Source organism: Cavia porcellus, unplaced genomic scaffold (assembly GCF_034190915.1).
Source record: "Cavia porcellus strain 051 isolate PalLab524CR breed Dunkin Hartley unplaced genomic scaffold, mCavPor4.1 scaffold_32, whole genome shotgun sequence".
NCBI lineage: Eukaryota > Metazoa > Chordata > Mammalia > Rodentia > Caviidae > Cavia > Cavia porcellus.
This window is the reverse complement of record NW_026947515.1, coordinates 17497223-17518625: the sequence shown is the minus strand read 5'-3', so window position 1 is coordinate 17518625 and position 21403 is coordinate 17497223. Positions and strand designations below refer to the sequence as shown.

At 35.8% G+C, this 21403-nt stretch overlaps 1 protein-coding gene across 12 annotated transcripts in view; it reads left to right on the top strand.

The window, feature by feature from the left end:
* The window catches only part of Tanc2 (tetratricopeptide repeat, ankyrin repeat and coiled-coil containing 2), a 463309-nt gene that overhangs the window by 378669 nt on the left and 63237 nt on the right, over positions 1 to 21403 (top strand). For all 12 annotated transcript variants that reach the window (XM_063242114.1, XM_063242113.1, XM_063242108.1 and 9 more), the window contains 3 exons: positions 2485 to 2651; positions 6379 to 6986; positions 19775 to 19883. In XM_063242114.1, coding sequence (XP_063098184.1) covers positions 2485 to 2651; positions 6379 to 6986; positions 19775 to 19883 — 884 coding nt within the window. The remainder of the gene's footprint in view (positions 1 to 2484; positions 2652 to 6378; positions 6987 to 19774; positions 19884 to 21403) is intronic.

The following is a 21403-nucleotide window of genomic DNA, read 5'->3' as shown; positions in this document are numbered from 1 at the left end:
TTAAAAGAAAAACAAAAAACAGGACTTAGAAGAGTGTCTTGATCTTGATTAGAAAGAAAAAGTATTTTTCTTTAAATGAAATAATATATTGTCTTTTTTTTACTCCTTTGATGAGTAATACACCCTACTGGAAATTTGTGCAAATGAAAGATTAATTTTATTAGCAAATGAATTACCTCTTCATTAAAATGTCTACATCATACTTCAGAGCATACTTCTTTTTCTTTTTTCTTTTGAGACAGGGCCTCACTATGCACCATGTAGTTTAGGGTTGGTCTTGAATTCACTTTGTAGCGCAGGCTGGCCTCAAATTCTAGGCAATCCTCCTACCTCAGCTTTTCAAGTGGTGGCTTTACAGGCATGTGTCACCACAACTACCTCTATTTTAGAGAACTTTTTGTCTTTTTGAGACAGGTTTCACTATACAATTCAGGCTAGACTTGAGCTCATTTTGTAGCCATGATTTCCTCAAATTTACAGCGGTTCTCCTGCCACAGTCTCCCAAGTGCTAAGATTAGAGCTCTTTCTTGATGTTTATGCTTGAGAATGTGTTTGTACTGCTTTTTTTTTTTTCTCTTAAAAAAAAAATTGGTACAGATCCATTATGACCAGCCTTTTTCTCCACTTGAAGATTGTGTCTCTCTTAGGAAGAAACCTATGTGAAGTTAAAGGAGGTATACAGTTGATGAATGTAGGCAGTCTGTTCTGTTGGAATTTTTTTTTTTTTTTTTTTGGTCTTTTTCATTGGTACCGGGGATCGAACTCACAACAGCCTGCTTGCAAGGAAGGTGCTTATGCTGCTGAGCTAAATCTCCAGCCCGTGTTGGTAAATTTTTAACAGCCATCCAGGATGGGAAAGCTGATTTTAATGTTTGCCAATTTCCAGTGTATAGTATATAAATTCTATATATACTATACTACTTAAAAACCAGCTTTTGAAAACATTGCAGTGGGTTCTCCTGAGCCATACACAGGATGGTTCCTGCTCACCTCTGGACAGGATAGATGGTGATACTCAGACAGACATAAATAGAAAATTCTTCTGTGAGACGTAAAGACACAGTTAAGCTTAAGAGAGCCAGAGTCCTTAAAGTCAAGAACATAGTAGCCTCCTAGTTGTTTGAGTAAATCCTGATTAGTTTCAAACAAATCCTCTCTTGTTCTTAATTCTTTGGATTCCCTGAGTATTTTTTCATATTCCTACATTACCTAGAATGCCACTTCATTAATAATCATTGTTAATAGTTTGAGTGGAATTCATCGTTCATTTCTTTTCCTAAAATGTCACCACAGTAAAGCAATAATTTAAGAACTGCCGTATAGTATTTAGAGTATTGGAATTAAATTACTTCATACAAAGCTTTGCTTTAGAGGAAACATATAAATGTTTATTATCATAAGAGATCTGTGTAAGTTCAAATGTAAAACAGAAATAGCATGTATAATTTGTTTTTGACTCTTGACAAAAAGAGCCTATCTTATTTAGAAGTCTATAGACTTTTTATTCTGAACTCAGCTTCATTTTCATTTTCCTCCACAGACAAAAACTTATTTCTAGACCAGACACTTAATGACTTCTTGCTTTCTTCCCTTCAAATCCTGTATGGTTCTACCAAGTAGTACCTTTTTTTTACCACTCACGGTTGATTTATACAAAAATGTTTTTCGATTTGGGGATTTTTTAAATTCTAATTTGCTCAGTGTTGTTCAAGAACTGAAAAGCATTTAATGAGAACAGAAACCTTAAGGCTCACTTAACTCCTTCTTTGGCTGAGCCCCAGAAATAAATTGATTTTGTCAATCTATGATCTAGTGGAATCTGGAGGGGTACTGAATATAAACAGCCAGATGTTTTTTCCACATGACTTCTTTCCTGGGAAGATCACACTGGTTAATTGTGGTTTCTTTGGGTGTAGACCAGGAAGCCACAAGGATCTTCCAACATAATCTACTGATTGAGGTCTATTAGTTAGGGTTCCTTTTCTGTTCATCCCTTCCTTCCCGCTACAAAGTCACATGTATTCCTCTATACTGCTTTAGACTTTTAAATTAAATCTTTTTTGGGAAATTCCCAAAATAACATATGACATTATTCTCTCTAATGCTATTAGATCGGTGCAGGGGAAACAAGCATATTCTTTTTAGGTTTTTCATGTGTAAGAGAAAAATTGAGTTTTCATGTACAGATTCTTAAAACTCTAGTGTTCATATTGTATCACAACTGATAATATGGATATTCCTGAAATTGTGATTCATATGCTCACATATATGTGACAAAATCTTCTATACTATGCAAAAACAACACAGTTGAATTCATTGAATGAATTATTTCCTATCTTTATAAAATTATTTACCGTGAGCATTCAAGGCATCATAAGAGGCCTTTCTAACATTTTTTTCTGGACAGATACATGATCAAGGACCGAGTAAAAATTCACATATCTACTTGGTAATTATGAAGTAATTTGTTTCTTTTTATCTCAGAGAGAAAAATCCCAGATGAAGATTTCATCATTTTAATTGATGGATTAAATGAAGCAGAATTTCACAAACCGGATTATGGGGATACAATTGTATCATTTCTGAGTAAAATGATTGGAAAATTTCCTTCTTGGCTCAAACTAATTGTAACAGTTAGGACCAGTTTACAGGTATGTGTTTGTTTGTTTTTGAACTATAAATTGTTTCCCTTGGAAAGGGTTTAAACTAAAAGAAGTCTAGATTCTAGTTCCCTAGTTCCCTTAGTAAAGATATATGATAAATCTCTACTATATACTAGCACCTATCAAGAATAGTTCCCAAAGAAGGTAGGAGATACGATCTTTCTAGATATAACTTTAATTCCTACTCGCAGTCCTCTGAATAAGGTTTGATAAAATATGCCTATTTTCTGGATTTGTCCTGAGGACAGCAATACAAAGAAAATCCTTAGAGCTTTGGTTTTTGTTTCACTTCTAAATCATGTAATACTATGCAAAATCCAGTGCAACCTACCATCTCAGGACAGATTTTGTTGTTGTTTTGGTACTGGGAATCAAACTCGCAACCTTGCACTTGCCAGGCAGGTGCTATGGCACTAAGCTAAATCCCCAGGCCCAAGACAGATATTTTTTTTTTTTTTTGGTTCTTCCCTTTGCTTCTACTTTAACAACATTTCTGTAGCATTAAGGTGAATGTTCTATGTCTTCTAACAGTGACAGTATTAGGGCTGTGAATTTATTGCAACTGAGAGATAAGTTGTGTTTTTTAAATGTATTTATTATCTTCCTTGCTTATAACTATTCACTTAATGGCCTAGTTAGTGATGGTGAGCCTATGGTACATGTACCACAGCAGGCTGTTGTATCATTGAAAGTTCTAAAAGGTTTGCTATTGCTACCTTAGGCAAAGGACCAGGAACTAGAACTAAATCCTATAAAAATGTATGGGCTAAGGATAAATGACTCCACCTTTCCCTCCATTGTTATTGTAGTCAAATTGGTATCTTTACATATTTACGCATAGTTTGGGGGGTGGATCCCTCACCACCTATGGTGACACACGCCTGTAATCCTAGCTACTTAGGAAGCTATGATCTGAGGAACACAAGCTTAAGGATAGCTTGGGCAACTTAGAGAGACCTTATCTCAAAAAATAAAAATAATGGTGATATAATTCAGTGCTAGAGTACTTGTCCACCCACCATGTGTGATGCCCTAGGTTCAATCCCCAGTACTACCAAATCCTCTTTTCATGAATATTAAAATATTATATATTAATATATTACTTACCTACCTATTTTGACACAACTCCCTGTGATAATTATTAATACACGAAGAAGAATCTTGCATCAAGGGCTGGGGATTTAGCTCAGTGGTGTAAGTACCTGCCTGGCAAGCATGAGGTTGTGGGTTCAATCCCCAGTACCGCCAAAAAAAAAAAAGGAATCTTGCATCAAGTTCCCCTTCTGTCTTTACAACTAATTGTTCAATAGTTTTATTGTTACAGATGAAAGATAAAATTAAGAAGCCTCAAGGAATGTAGTCTTTGTTTTTACCAAATGTATATTTAGGCAGTATTAGCCTCACATATACTTTCACATACTGCTATCTGCAATTGCAAAAGAAATTTGAAGCACATCTGTGTGGAACAGAATTTTTATCTATGCCAAAGAAGAGAAAAAGTACTATATATCCTAATCTACAAAGTCCATATTTCATTGTCTTCACACATATATATTGATCTCATGTCTCATACATGCTAGACAAGTATTCTACCACTAAGCTACATCCCCACTTCTTCAACTAAGAATTTTTAAAAATTATTTACTTGTACTAGAGATATAGCTCAGCTGTAGAACATTTGCCTAGCATGAGTGAGGTCCTATTTTTAATTCCCAGTACAGAAAAAATATAATTTCTTTCAGCACTGACATTCTAAAATAATTTATAGGTCTTAAAAGTAATCTCACAGTCATTATTTCTGCAAACATCTCTTAAATACTTGGATTGTGTAAGGCACTGTTCTAGAGGTTGAAGATTTAACAGTTATGATAATTGTTTTAGATAGAGAAGATAGAAAAGGCTTGTCCAGGGTACCTTATAAAGTGATAAAAATGATGTACCTTTTTAAAAGATCTCTTTATCTGCTAGCTGTATAATAATAAAATACAGAGGATCAAGGATGTAAGTAGAGGAATGGAGAAGTGGCTCAGTGGTACATCACTTACTTAGCATAGCCAAGGCCCTGGGCTTAATCTCCAGTGCCACATAATAATAATAATAATAATAATAATAATAATAATAATAATAATAATAAAGAATTCAAATGGAAACATAGATGAAAGATGATAGTGACTGACTTACACTAGAGTGATAACGATGGAGACCATGTGAAGTGTCATGTTTGCAGTATATTTTGAAGGAATGTCAGGACTTGATGGATAGATTTTAGTTAGGAGGTTCAGATGAGCAAATGAATGGAGTAGTAATTTGAGGGAAAAGAAAAATTACAGATACCTCCAGGAATTTGATGTTAGTGCCTATGGTAATTCCATTTTTTGAAAGATTTGATGGGGACACAAAATTTATTAGTTCTGACTTAGTCACATTAAGTTTGTCTGTAAAACATCTAAGTGTTAACTGTTGAGTACAGAGAAGTATAAGATGGGAACTCTAGGCAGATAAATAATCTGGAAACATAAAAGGTATCTTCGACATATTGATGATGTTTACAACTAAATATTCTAGGGAATGAGACTACCTAGTGAAGAGAAACAAGTACTTAAAATCAGTTTAGGGCCTGTTTGCTAGAAAATGAAAATAAAAGACAGGAGAGGCTGATAAGATTGGCTAGTATGCTAAGAGGAAAATGAGATGAGCATGCTATGGGAGCAAACTGCAGAAACTCAAAAGGTACAGAAAGGTATGGTCAGCTGTGTCTTAATACTGCTGAGAGAAAGAGAAATTTGATAACTGAAAGGTAATTAACTGATATGGTAAAGTCAAGATTACTGATAACCTTGACGAGAACCATTCCAGTAAAGTATAACATTGAACCCTGATTGGAATAAATAAGAGAATAGAATTAGAGAGGTTAGAAATAACATAGAGAAAACTTTTCTGTAAGTTTTCCTGAAAATGAAAAGAATCCGAGGCTAATATTGTAGATGGAAAGAAGCATATGAGGTATATATCTGTGTGGCTCAGTTGAGAAGAAGAAATAGATTTAGAGGTGAAAATGGGTACTTAACAGGACAAAGTCTATACAAATATAAGAATGATAGAATCCAGTATATAAGAGTCATCACTAAGCCACCTTCCCCCAACATCATTTCCAAGCCGATCACCAAAAGGCCAAGCTTTCTACTATTAGAAATATTCCTTTCAACTCAAGAATCTCCAGAAGGCCTATGTTAACTTTTATGAGTCCTTTTATGAGGAAGGTTAGAAAACCACACTGGTTTTGTTTCTTTTTTATTAAAAGCCACACAGTTACATGATACTCTTCAAATGCTTATACATTTGTCTAACTGAATAGACCTTACGCCATGGTTTACACTGGAAAAAAATACAACCAGAATTGTGCAACACTCCATTTTTCATTTTAGCTCTAAAGGAAAACTGTTTAGAATACTGACCATGCAATGAGTCCCAAAGTCTCTTTACAAAGACCCATGAAGATTTTTCTTACGTCTTAATATTAGGAAAAGTGTTTTGTGTCCCTCCTCTGCAGCTAATTTGTTTTAGTCTGTGGATACTAATACTTGATCATGTTTTCCTCTTTTCTTTGACCACTAAGAAGCTCTGAGTAAATTTGTAAATGTTACAGTTTATCCACAAGAGTTAGGGGAAACTGAAGGTCTTTCTGTCTCTTTCTCTCTCTCTCCATCTGTTTTAGGAAATTACCAAGTTGCTGCCTTTCCATAGGATTTTTTTGGATCGACTAGAAGAGAATGAAGCCATAGACCAGGACCTGCAGGCTTACATCCTGCACCGGATACACAGCAGCTCAGAGATCCAGAATAACATTTCACTTAATGGCAAAATGGACAATACAACATTTGGCAAGCTCAGTTCTCATCTCAAGACCCTCAGTCAAGGGTCCTATCTATACCTGAAACTCACATTTGACCTCATAGAGAAAGGCTATCTAGTGTTAAAGAGTTCTAGCTACAAAGTAGTTCCTGTTTCACTCTCAGAGGTTTATTTACTTCAGTGCAATATGAAGTTCCCAACCCAGTCTTCCTTTGATCGGGTGATGCCTCTCCTGAATGTGGCAGTGGCCTCTCTCCACCCACTGACTGATGAGCATATCTTTCAGGCCATCAATGCTGGTAGCATTGAAGGCACACTAGAATGGGAAGATTTTCAGCAGAGAATGGAGAACCTCTCCATGTTCCTAATCAAGCGCAGAGATATGACTCGTATGTTTGTACATCCTTCTTTTCGAGAATGGCTTATCTGGAGAGAAGAAGGAGAGAAAACCAAATTTCTCTGTGATCCCAGGTAAGATATAGATCTATAATGAGTAATTCTGAGCCTATTTTGTACTTGTAGTATGGAGCATGGGTATTCAAAGTAATGGGAAGTTTTCTACATTGAATGTTTCCCATAGAGAAAACATCATTGCTGTTCTCAAGGCAAGACTTATGATGAAAGCTTAGTAAATCGTACTCTCACTATGTTATTTCTTTAATATTCAATGTCTACACAGATATTTAGAGTATTTCCCTAAATTCCTATGTTTTTCCTGAGTAATCTTTACCACACATAACCATTTAACAGATTTCCTCATTGTTCCGATATTGAAACTGACATATTTTTCATCTCTTCATCTTAGAGCATTTTAAATTTTAAATTTTTTATTGGCCTTTTTTAAGGTGATTAACACTCATCTATAATCCTAGCACTTAGAACAGTTTAAGGCTGCCATTTTAAGGCTAGTTTGGGCTACGTTGCAAGACCTTGCCCCAAAACAAGCAACAACAAAAAAAAGTAAAAGTGAAAACCCTATAGCTGACAAAGACTTGACAAAATCATATAATCTAGTCACTCTGCTTTCAGATAATATGCCATTTTTCCCCATTTAGTTATAAAGGCTGTAAAGGAACTGAATCACTTGAACAAAGTCACAAAGTTATTAAGTAGGTAAAGAGAGGAAGAATAGAATACTAAAATATGGTAAATACCACCAATCTCAATCCTTGCATCCATGGCAGACATTATTAATTAACCACTGCCACCACCCCAGCACTCTTTCCTCATAAATTTGACCCTAATTTGAGAATCTTTATCAACTCAACAAACTAGGCCTTATATGTAACTATTTACCATTCTATTGGGTAAAACCTAGTTTCTAGCATCCTTATGAGTTGTGCTTTCCACTGTTTTCTGTATTACCCTTTTATTAAAGGAATCTTTAATAGGTGATTTTAGAAGTTAAAATTAGTACTAAATTCCTGGAAACTCCCAACAACGTAACTCCAGAGTTTCTTCTGGCACAAAAATAAGAAAGGCCAAATTAGACTTCTTTCCTCAAACTGTGACTCATCAGAGAGCCTGTAAATCTGATGATGCTTGGATTTTATTGCCCTTGTGACTGTGTTCCACAAACTACTGTGCTTGTGAGCATGCCGCTTAATCTACTTCATGCTGATTCATTAGGAAATTAGTTCCAGATTCTGATGGTGATAGTAAGCCAAACAGTAGAATGTATGATATTTTCCGTGACAAGGTAAAAATATTTAAAGAAACTTAACTGTAGTGGAAAGAAGAGGAACCACTGAGTCGAATTATGTGTGTGAAAATCTTACTTCTAGAATTGTAACCTTTGGAAAATGTTACATGGAAGTTTTGAGACTTAGTTTTTTTATTTACATAAAAGCATTATACTGTACCTTTCTCTTGGAATTGGTGAGAATTAAGTGAGGTCTTGGAGATAAACACCAGTAATAGTACAGAGTACAAAGAAATGATTCAGGGTATGTTCTTTTCCCTCTTCCTCTTCATAGTACTGGAGACCCTTCGTGTGTGCCTAATTCCTGTGATTAAGTTCAACATTCTTCAGCTGTTAACATTTTAGACACAGGGTTTTTAGAAACAAACAAAAAACTGAGTCTAAGTCTGTTACATAAATTGTATGGTTTTTCCAAAAGGATTTTGTTGTAAGGTAGTCTTTCCTTACAAGTTTTCAGACACCACCCCCCTCCATTGGATACTGAAACTGCAGGCAGGACCAAACCATATAGGTACTGTAGTTTTTCCTATTTGTACATAGCTGTGACAAAGTTCAATTTATAAATTATGTAAAACTTAAAATTTGTAACAGTATTTAATAATAAAAATAATTTTAACAGTGTGCTATATTAAAAGTTGTATGACAGTCAGAATTAGCTTATTGTACTTTTACCTTTTCATATAAAGGAAGCACTTCACAGCTTCTTTCCGGCGTATCAAAATTGTAAGCAATGGCTGGAGGGCCATTGTTAGAATTGCTTGAACACAAACTCTGCAATACCATATTGCAAAGTTACTAATATTGCAGTAACCAAGGAGGGCTACTGCGTGGCTAATGGAGAAGTAGCATATATGCACTAGCCAAAGAATCATTCAAGACTCAGGCAGGACAGATGAGGTGGCATGAGATTTCATCATATTTACTCACAACAGCACATTTTTTAAAAATTTATGAAGTGTTTATTTCTGATATTTTCCATTTAGTATTTCCAGACTGTAGTTGACACTGGGTAACTAACATAAAAACATAAAAAGTGAAGCCACGGAGTTGGGGTGGGAAATACTGCTGTAGTGCTTAATACATAGAGTTAGCAACTACATATTTAGGAACAGACTGATCTAGAATTATGTAATAATCACTTTGAGATCAGTTTCTAGAAAAGTCCTGCTCCAGTATGCTCTCCTAGTCTAAAACATACCAGAGTTGAGGTCCAAGGCAATCAATCTACCACTGAAATAATATCCTTACAAAGGATGAAATCCTCAGGGACTCCAAAAGAAGAAAATACAGATTTTGTTCTTTTGTTTTGTTTTGTTTTGTTGATTGGTTGGTTTTGAACAGTAAGGCTGGCCTTAAACTCATATAGCAATCCTCCTGCCTCACCCTCCCAAGTGCTGGGATTGCAGGTATGCACCTCCACACCTGGCTAAAATACGGGGTTGTCTCATTTTGTTTGAATACTTGGGATCAAACTCACAACCTCATTCTTACGAGGCAGATGCTATGCTGCTAAGCTTTATCCCTAGCCCTTAAAATATGTGTTTTATGCAGTCATGTCAAGGCAGTGTTTCCCCCTCCATTCTCCATTTCCTCTCCCACTTCTCTCCATATCCAGTGTATTTCAGTAGACCAGACAAGACCAACTCATTGCTTTAAAGGCACACCAAGTAAGCCATTGCCTAATGTGTATTTCTGTTGTAATGAGAGGTCTTCAAAACAATACAACATGCTCGTCTCTTTTCATCCGTGTTCCTGGACTTTCTGTGCTCAGTTTTAACTCTGAACTTGTTGACCTTATTAGGGAATTAGACATGAAGGAGAATATTCTACTGATGTCAAAAAGTAGTTGATCTTCCTTAAAGATAGGCCACCCAAGGAAGTAGCTTCTGCCTGAACTAAAGAAGAAAGGCTGAGAATGGCACTGGAAAAAGGAAATAGTAGAGCCAGAGGTCAGTGCTACATCTAAGGTTGTGTTTTCTTTTCCCTTCCCCATTCCCGTCCCTCTGTGGTGGAAATCAAATCCAGAGCCTTCACATTGAGCTACCTTTCTGACCCTTTTTATTTTGAGACAGGTCTTGCTGAGTCACTACATTGTTCAGGCAAAACTTGAATTTGAGATCCTCCTGCCTTAGCCGACCAGAGAGATAGAATTACAACTGTACACCACCATACTTGTTTTAAATACAGTATTATTAGACTTCCAGTCAGGTGTGGTAGTAGCTCATACCTGTAATCTCAGAACTCTGGGAGACTGAGGCTGGAAGATCACAAATTCAGGCCCAGTCTGGATAATTTAGCAAGACCTTAATCTCAAAATAAAAACAAAAAGGGGATGGGGATACAACTTACTGTGTAGGTCTTGAGTTAAACTCATAGTACTGGGGGAGTAGGGAGAAGAAGACTATTATTGTCCCAGAATCTGTCCAAAGAATGGATATACCAGAGGAAATGATATAATATTGCATGAAGGTTCAATTATGACAGAAAAAAAAGGGTTACAGATAATATTTTTTCCTGGATTTATGTTTTTACCAAAATGTAAGCTAAGTATCACTGAAGAATCATTTGTTAGGACTGGGGATTTAGCTCAGTGGCACTAGCGCCTGCCTGACAAGCTCAAAGTCCTGAGTTGGTACCAAAAATAATAATAATTTGTTATTAAAATACATTGTTATTAAAACTTCCATATGATATCAAAAGATTTGGATTTGCATTCTAGATAAAAGTGTGTTCCTTAGCTAGACATGGTTGTGCATACCTCTTGTCTTAGCTACTCAAGAGGCTGGAGGGTCACAAGTTCAAGATATGAGCATCTTAGTATGAGATTGTCTTAAAGCAAAAAAAGAATTGGGAATAGGAATGTAGTGTATTCTCAAATTTAGTGGTAGTACTTGCCTAGCATGTATAAGAGTTTAATCTCCATTATCACCATCATCACTACCACCACCACCACCACAACAACAAAGAGATGCCTCTTGAAGCATGCAAACTGTGGACCTTACCACCTTATTCTACTTTCTCTTTTCACTGTGCATCATTGCTGTACCTCTGTCATACCCTGAGTTTAATGTCCAATTTTATTCCCTTAGGCCCAGAGATACCAGATTAATTCACTAATCTAATGAACTAATCCCTGCTATTAGGCTAAGAATAAAGTAGTAAAAAGTCCATTTGTGGCAACCTGTGCATTTTAAGTAAGGTGATTGAGAGAACAGGGCACCGGTCTTTGTTATTCAAACCATTAGTGCCTTTGATGGTAGAAATATAAAAAGGAGAAAGTAGACCATTGGGGACCGAAAGTTTGTTGTGAATTTTATATAATGAGCATTGAGCTGATACAACCTGGGAGGTCATGATATAGAAGCCTGTTACCACTTGTGTTTAGATGACAAAGCCTCTAAGTGAGGCTTTGTAAGAAGTGGCTGGGTCTAGAGTGTATAATACTGGAATTGATTCATGGTGCAATGCTAGGATCAAGGGCACTAGCATTAAGGATGTGAGTGCTACCAGCCATAAGTAACCTGGATAAGATATAAGGGACAGAAAGAGCTGTGGTCATCCCTCACTTGCTCTTGCCTGCCTACTTGTCATGGACTATTTCTCTGCAATTCCTCTCTGCCATGCCACCCTGCCGTGGAGCCAGCCAACTATGAGCTGAAACCTACAGAAACTGTGATCTACTTTTCCTCTTTTAACTTTGAAGTAGGGTATTTTGTCTTGGCAGTGAGAAAAGTAACTAAGACAATGGCTAATTTGGTTTAATTTGATTTCCTCAAATAAAAATAGTAAATATTATGGTACATGAATAGGAAGGAGCAAAGACTACCCAAGTTACTCTTATCTGTGAGAATAGTTGAGTACTTACTTCTTTATGACCAGAATTGATTGCTTAAAATTAGTGATTTGTTAAGATTGTTCTCAATTTGTTTGGTAATGAATTATATATTTACTTAGTGAATTATACAGTGCAGACCTGGTGCTACAAAATCTGTGCCACAAAGCAAAATATTAGAAAAATAGTACTAGATAGAAAAGAGGACATATTCTCCCAAAGGAAGAGTAACTATGTCAGGGACCTTTACTACCTGGCTTCTTGTGGAATATATAGAATAACAAAATGACATGTTATAGTTCGTAGTGATTCTGTTTGTTCTTTTGGTCTAAGCATGACTCTCCAAGTAAAATAACATTTAACCTTATCCTCACTGAGGCACAAATTCAGGGTCACTGCTTCTGATATTCACTGTGGATTTCCATAGCAAACCCTTAAATTGTAGAATAGATTCTGCTTTTTAAAAGCTTTCGGAGAGAATTCAGCAAACCAGTTAAACAAAGGAAAGGAAAAGACATTCTTGGAACTAAGTCAATCCTTAGGAGTTTAAGAGTTAAAGCAAAAGGGAGGTGTACCAAACATCATTTACGGACATTTGAATATTAGCAGATGACCTTACCTCCTAAAAGCATTAGCTCTTTATTCTTTTTTTCAGTGTCTAGATCTGCTTCACTTTTAATTCTTTGTTTATTCCTAAATGGAAGTCAGTCCTTTTGTTCTGATTTTTGTTTTGTTTTGAGACAGACTTCACAATGTAGTTCAGGGTGGCCCTGAGCTTGCAGTGATCCTCCTGCCTCTACCTCTCAAGTGCTAGAATTACAAGCATGTGCGTCCATGCCCAGCTCAGAAATTAATCTTATGTCAAGGTTTGGATGTATACTTTCCAGGGACAGAGTTCATTGATTTGCAGTATTACTGGAGATTTGTCTAATTTGAAAATGAATATTTTTCCTATTATTCAATTTCTAACCCCCCTTTAGTATTAAAAATAAATTTGAAACTCAAATTTGAAATATTACTCTTGTGACACAAGGTCATGGGTTTGTGATATGATATATGAAATCTACTTAGTTTATCAATACATGGATATCTTTCAACTTTATGAAGGTATTTAACCTCAGCATGAGATCTACAACTATTAGTCACTTGGTACTATCTTTAAAACTGTCTAACCATCAGATGATGGGTCATAGTATTTTTTGTTTCCTTTTCCAAATCCAAAATGAAATGTGGAAAAAGTTCATAATCAGAATTCTTCACTAAATCCAGGTAAAACTGAAAACTACTTATTCTGACTGTTATAACCTTACGAGAAATTTGCTAAGTCGGTATATATTCAGAGAAATTGTTCTGTTTATGGTATGATGGGAGAGATTATCATTTTATGGTTTCACAGATATAAATGCTTAGTGTTTATTCTTTCATGAAACATTACAGAAGATAACAAGACATAGAAAGGACTTGTATTCTATATTGTTTGGTTTTGCTATAGAAAAGTAATACTACTTTTTTTTTCTTTTTTGGTACCAGGGATCGAACTCACAACCTTGCACTTGCCAAGCAGACACTTATGCTGCTGGGCTAAATCCCCAGCCCAGTAATACTACTTTTTAAGTTGGTTAAGTTTAGTATAGAAAATATCAGTTTAAAATAATTGCATCTAGATATCTAAAATGCGATTGAAGTGAGCAAATAATTGAGAAGTTTTTAATACTGAAAGTGACATAGAAATAGAAGCTAATTTATCCCATTGGTGAATCTTTGAAACAATGCTGGCTAAATCAAAAGATAAGAATCCCAAAGGTTTTCCTTGGTTGTCAAACAAAGACTAATGACGCAGCAATCAGAAGTTGTTATTGCCAACTTAATGGAACTTCACAGCACATTTTCCTTCTTGCAAGTAGAAGAATTCACTCAACCTTCTCTAGAGATTTTCAAATGCAAACAGCTCTGTCATTTTAACCATGAAAACTCACAGCTCTGAGACATTCATTTACTATAGCCTTCAGTGTATCTAGCTGGTTCTACCACTTAGATTTTACTTGTAAATTTCCATTTATTTTTAATCTCTACAGACCACACCAGAGGCTTTCACATGGATTACTTTAGCTTCTTGGTTGATCTTGCTCCTCCCCTGACTGCTCCTGTCCACCATCAGTCAAAATGATTTTTTAAAAGCACAATTCTGACCTTGCAATTTCTTCTGAAAATTTTTCAGTGGACTCTTATGATCAAATTAAACTCAAAGCCAGATTCTTCAAGATCTGTACGTATAGAGCTAGCTTTAGCCTGCCTGTCTGAATTGAGCTCCTTCATCCTCTCTCTTACTCATTATTTTCTGCCAGCTCCTAGAATTTTCTCTTTTTCACTTTTGGGAATTTGCACTTAAGTTTTCACCATCTGGAATCACTGTCTCTGTCTTACCAGAACTGTTTTTCAATCCTCCAAGAGATATCAGTTTAAATGCCACACAGAGAGACTTCTACTTGTCACTTTATCTAATTTCCCTGTTTTTTATCTAAATCATAGCAACCTTTTACTTCCTTTCTAATCTGTATCACTTGTTTACTGTTCACTTTCCCTTTTAAGACATGAGTCTGAGGACAAAAACCTTTTCTATTTTACCTTTGTCTTCTTAATGGTTAGTAGGATACCTGACACACAAGTAGGACACAAAAAATATTTTTAGTGATAAATTAGTAAATGAACAATGGTAAACTGTACTAATTTTTATACTAAGTTTAAGCTTACAGGTTACAATATTTGAAAAACTCCTCAAAGATCCATAGAAATGTCTTTTTTTTTTCACTCTTCTTACTATGTCTCAAGAGTGGTAATAGACACATTTATTACTAGCTAGAATTCAAAGCAAAATGCTGTGCTACAGGTGTAAACAGAGCTGAAAAGGAAGAGAGAAGTGGCAAATTTTCCTATGTAAATTTCTGACATTTCACATTGTGTCAGTTCAATACAGTCAATACCAGTCTGCATTCTGAGGCTTGCCAGCTTCATTGTTGGGACAGACAAGAGCTGTCCATGGTTTTAGGGCCAGGTGATATCCCAACAGACCAGAAAGACAATAGGAAGGTGTGAGGCAAAATGGGTGAATGTAGCAAATCCCTATCCAGATTCTAAGTCTACTACCATTCTACACATTTCTACAGATACATCTGGGGAATGTTACTTATAATCACTACTTACAGTTCATGTTCATATGGCTCTTCCATGTCCACATTGAATGTGAAACAATAACACAAGTTGACTAGAAATGCATTTAAAACTTAGCTTTTATAAAAAAGCATGAAAAAGCAGAAGTAGTTACTGATTGATAAGCTATAATCAGAAGCAAGGTTTATTTTCTAGTATGAGGATTGGAAGGGTCTTTCTACTGAGTTATAATCTCAAACCTTTTTTATTTTTGAGATAGTGTCTTGCTAAATCAATAAATAAATTACCTGTGCAGGCTGGTCTCAAACTTGAGATCCTCTTTTCTCAGCCCTCAGCATACTAAGATTATGGGCATATGCCACTACGTCTGGTAAGAAGCAAGAATTTTTTCAGACATGGATATCATTTTCTAAGACTAGATAGCAGCTAGCAGATTCTAGTGCAACAGAAAGTTTAACTGTAGGCATAAATTTTAATATAAGAGGTGAAAAATATCAGGAACGTCAGTCTATTCCTAATATTTGAGCCATATTTACACCATTTCACAGTACTACACAAGAACAAGAGAAATACCTATAAAGTCCAGGCCAAAATGAATAGTATACTGTGAAGTGGATCTGGGAATCCTTGTTTTCTTTCTGCTGCCCAATAATTAAAATAATTCAAAATTTATTGAACTTCTCTTTTACATTAAGAACTGTACCAACCACTAAAGAAATAGATAAGACACCCCCTTATGCTATAGCCACTACTTCCTCTAAAAGGAAGTTAGACACATAGCAATAATATGCCATAGTATAAGGCAATGGTATAAGGTGAACCTTCGGCACACATACTTCAAGGGGCTGTTTGTGTCATTGAAACTTCTGAAAGGTTCATCATTACTAGCGTAAGGTATCATAGGAACTTAGACAAAGAAAAAGAAGAGATTGTACTGGAGTTCAGCCTTGAAGGGATAGGTTGGACTTATAAAGGCAGCAGAGGGCAAGGAGAGCACTGCAGACAGAACAGAAAAGCAGGACAGAAGCAAGGAGAAATGTAAAGGTTCTAAGTGACTTTGGGGAATTTGGTCACCTGTAAAGAGAAAATAAGATAAGGTGCATGGTCAGAAAGGAGGAAAGAGAGGAAGGAAAAAATCCTGAACACCATGTTTAAGACTTTATTATGTAGCTAACAGAGGGCCTCTGTAACTTTTTGAGGAGGAGGAATTAATGAGTTAACTCTGATGATGTGAAAGATAAATCTGACAGTGTATGGGAGATAGATTGAAGAAGAGAAGATACTGCAAATGGAACACTAGCTATAAGGCCTGTAGTCTAGGTGAAAAATGCCGAGACTTATAAGGAAGAATATGGTATGTGAGAGAGACACTTGGGAGATACTCAAAAGTACTTGATGGTGGGGGGAAAGTAAGGATAATAGTATCAGTGACTTATGCATTTGACTTAAATGATGAAGGATAGTAGACATAGGGGAATGGCAAGAGTAAGAAGCTAAAACTTAAAGAGTACAACTGTGAAACTACTAAAAGAAAAAAAAATGCTCCAGGGCATTAGAAAGAGCAGAGATTTTTTTGAGAAGACCCCAGAAGCACACTAAACAAATACAGAAGAAAATAATAATAATAAATGAGATTACATCACACTAAAAGCTTCTGCACCAGCCAGGAGTTGTGGCACACTCCTGTAATCCAGCACTTGAGAGGCTGAGGCAGGCAGATCATTGGAAGTTCAAGACTACCCTGGGCTACAAAGTGAGCCCAAAGCCAGCCTGAACTGCATAGCAAGACCCTGTCTCAAAAAGACAAATAAAATAAATAAAAGCTTCTGCACCAAAGAAAACAATCAACAGAGTGAAAATATAACCCACCAAATGGGAGAAAATGCATTATTTGCAAACTATATATGTAACAAAGGATTGATAAACAGAATCCAGAAGGAACTCTTAAAAACTCAGTGTCAGGGCCAGGATATAGCTCAGCGGCACAAGTACCTGCCCAGCAAGCACAGGGTCCTGAGTTCAACTGCCAGTAGGATTGCGGTAGTCATTGTTAATTTCCTACTTGTTTCATTTGGTTTGGTCTTATTTTGTTGTGTTTGATTTTATTATGTCTGATGATATGGGTAGCTATTTTGAAGATATTAAGATATATTATGGTAGCCATTGTTGATTTCCTATTATCTTGTTTTGAAGTCCTGTATCACTTTAATTATTTTGTTTTGATTGGCTTTTTCTGTTTTATTTTGTTTGGTTTTATTCCTTTAAAATAAAATAAAACATAATTCTACTGTTAATAACTGGAAAGAATTTCAAGACCTTGAAAATAGGACACTTTATAAATGATTTTCATTATTATCTGACTTCTCTGTGCTCTATTATAACAATCTACCAGCTAAATTGTGCTTTCACAGAATAAATAAAAGTCAGTGGCAATCAGATTTTATGAGCTCAAAACAACCCTGGATTCAGCCTTCAGACAGTAGTGATGGTTCCATATAAGATGCACTTGTTTGTATGTTCCTGTACTTAAATAACTCTCTTTTTATTATGGTTAATCTTATCCAATTAAATATTCACCAGTATATTTGTTTTTGTTTTACATTGACCTGGCATCCATTACAACTTTTTAAAACTGTGAAGCCAAAGGTTAGGATTTCCTTTTTAAATCTTATTAAATGAAATAATCTTTGAGATGATTTCTGTGTAAGATGGGACTTGTCCTGCAACTTCTTCACTAAAACTAAAATGAATGAATGAATGAATGAAATAATGTTAATGTTTCAAACTTCAGTGTAAGATTTTCAAGTTAAACCTAACTGCAGAGCCAGTGTTCAATATAAAAAGAAGTTCTCCATTAGATATTTTGGCCTCCTATTAGGGAAATATCACCAGCAAAAGTTCACTTAATACTTTTGTTCGATTAGTTCATTAGACCAGAAATCAATATAATTGGTTTCATTTTCTTGTTTTCTGGCTCTCTAAGTGAAAGGAGTAAAAGAGTTGGGTTAGTAGTGTTAGTGCTGACACTAACCTGCTGAGCCATAGACTTCCAAGTGTCCAGAGTTCCTAAAGTTTATAGCTAATGCAGTACAAATATACATCCCAGAGGTGGTAGTTGTCCTTTCTTTAATGTCCAGTTTTTTTTTCTAAAAATTTTTAGTGAGCATTTTTATATATTAGGCATTATGGAGAATATCCAAATTTCTTTCATAAGCTAAACTAAAAATATATACGCCCTGTATGTACACATATCCCACATATCTCCATAAGCATATATGTGCTCATTCATGCTTAAGGACAGGTATCATTAAGTTGGGCATGTTAACCTGCCTCTAATTGCAGCACTCTAGGAGGCTAAGGCAGGAAAATTGCAAATTTGAACCCATTCCAGGTAGTTAATTTAGTGATTTATTGAGACCCTGTTTCAAAGTTAAAAAAAAAAAAACTGGGCATGTAGTTCAGTGGCTCAGTGTGAAAGCCATGGATTCAATCCCTACTTCCAAAACACACACACATACACAGAGAAAATTCCAAATCAAATGTATTTTTTAAAAATTATTACTTTATATAATAGCAAGTTCAAAGTTAGGGTAGTTTGGATGTTATAGTCAGGGGTTAGGCTCTGTAATTCTGCAGTATGTTATCCTAGCCTTCCTTTGGTGTTTGTCCTCAGACCAGCTGACCACACAGTTAAAAAGAGGGAAGAGGCAGTTCTGGGTTATTATAGACAGATAAGACAATATCCTGATGCAGAAAAAAGAATTTTCTTTAATGAGCAGATAGGAAATCTGTTGGCAGGGAGATATGGAGGACTGTAAGCCAGCAGGAAAAACAGCTTAGTGAAGGAAAGAGCTTGTAACAGTATGGCAAACATTTTATTAGAGGTATGTACGATCTACACTGGTGGCACTAAAAACAGTGCTGTACTCTACTCAGGAAAAGGGTGGAGGCTTGGTAGAGCTGAACAGAGAAGACTTGAGTTGGGCAAGTGGTGGTTAATTCAGTTAGAACCTGTTGAGTGTAGGTGCTGTGGAGAAGTCACAGGGAGAAGTCCAGTAAATATTTAAGCAAATACTTGTCTAAGACTGAGAAGAGAGGTCTAGATAAAAAATACCTAAAGGTGGTAGATGGTGACACTGGCTCTGAGGATGAATGAGCTAATACAAACAGGATGTAATAGGAAATACTAATACAAAAATCATTGAAGCAGCCCTAACATTTAAGCATTGAGAAAATAAGAGCTGCTAAGGGAATGGGGCATAAAAATAAGAGTTGCTGACAGAGACAGAAAATAAAAGTGAAAATCTTTTAACGTAACCATTGTGTGATATAGTTGTAGTCCAGCGAGAAGTGATGTTCATTCATTGATTATAATATACATGTGATTGGGTAAAGGACTGGGAACTCATTATCATACTCATTATCTGCCCAGCAGCAACTTCCCTTCCCCAAAATATTAGTCAAATGAGTTTTGGTGGGGAAATTGCTAGGCCTGAACACTTCCTCAAAGCAGAACCGAGGCATTGCAATTCTAAAATGAGTCTATTTTTCTTGCAGAAGTGGTCACACGTTACTTGCCTTCTGGTTTTCCCGCCAAGAAGGAAAACTAAACCGACAGCAGACTATTGAACTGGGACATCATATCCTCAAAGCACACATCTTTAAGGTAATTAAAGACATGAGAAGCCTTTTTTCTTTCCATCTCTAGCAGATTTTCCTTATCCACATATCATTATATATGTGAAATAAAACTGCTGTTCAGTGTAGACTCTGCTTGCTAAAATTATTTTGCTACAAAGTTAGTCCATCTCCTAAAGTATACAGCCTGTTTTTCCCTTGGTCTTTAGAAAGAGAACTATCCCTGTCTTAACAGAGAGATTAAATAGTAGTGACATCTGCACTGACCATTTCCCAATTTAGTGGATTACTAGGTTTTCCAGAAAATGTTTGTGCATAGTCACTTAAGTGAGAAACATACACACAAATGCATATACTCCACATGTAACCTGTTATCTCCTGAGTAGTCATGTTACCACAGTTAGTCACATGTTTTCAGTGTCTAAAAAACAAAACACAGTGAAAGTAGTCTTTCAAATTTCTTATGATTCTTTTAGTAAAGATCTTAATAATTCTGTTCCTATGATTTTTTAAATCATTTCCCTAGAATGAATGCTAATTTTGCTTGAATCTACTTCCCCAGTGTCTCTCAGATTATAATTCCAGTTTTCCTCTGAGCCATTTCAAAAAATTGTACTGGTACACTTAGAGGAAAGCAGGTAATTCATTTGCTTTTGCATGTATGCATTCATTCATTTATGCAGTACTTACCAAAGCACTGTACAAGATAGTAGAGTGTAAAAGATAAAAGGATACAATCCCTCATCTCAAAGAATTTATTTTGCGTAACAATTTTTAGTTAACACATAAAAGCAGAGAAGGAAATTTATTGTACTGATTTTTCTAGCCCACAATTTGCTGTTACTGCATATTGGTAGTTCTAATCCTTCCAGTCTCTTCAGAGTTCTTTCTCTAACTCCAACTTGAGAAATAAAGGTATCTTAAGCAGTTCTCTGGATCAGACTTCCCCCAGGAGAGGTTGTAAACAGTTGTCTTCAGAGAGAAAGATGACATTGAGGGCAGTTCCAGGAACCTAGCAAATTCTTCCCAGTATATAAGCACATGGTCAGAGAAGCCTATTTTTGATAAACATAAGTGACCCCACAGTAACAGGTCCTTTAATTGAACCAAAATTGTCTTGTCCAACAAATCACCGTACAAAATATGACCTTACAAACTGACCTTACTAAGAGCAGTGAAACTAAACAGGCAAGGTTTCTCATTCCAGTTTCAAGCGGACTGAAAAATGTCTACTACTTCCATAAATTCTAAGATTATTATCTTTCAGATGGATGGGCAAGTAAATTAAGTATTAATCTTTTAGCATTCTCATCTGCTTAGGATCAGATGCAAAGGTAAAGTTGATGCCTGCCTTTGTGCACCATAAAATAAACAGCAGATTAACAGAGAAACTTCATTTGATCAAGCATGACTTTATCCAGAACATAAAGACCTACATTTAAATCATATAGCCCTGTCCTTAGCACAGTTTTATCCTATGTTGATGTAGACAACATGGTTGCCTGAGATAAGACTGCTCCATGTGTGATTAGGCCTACAAATACTTCT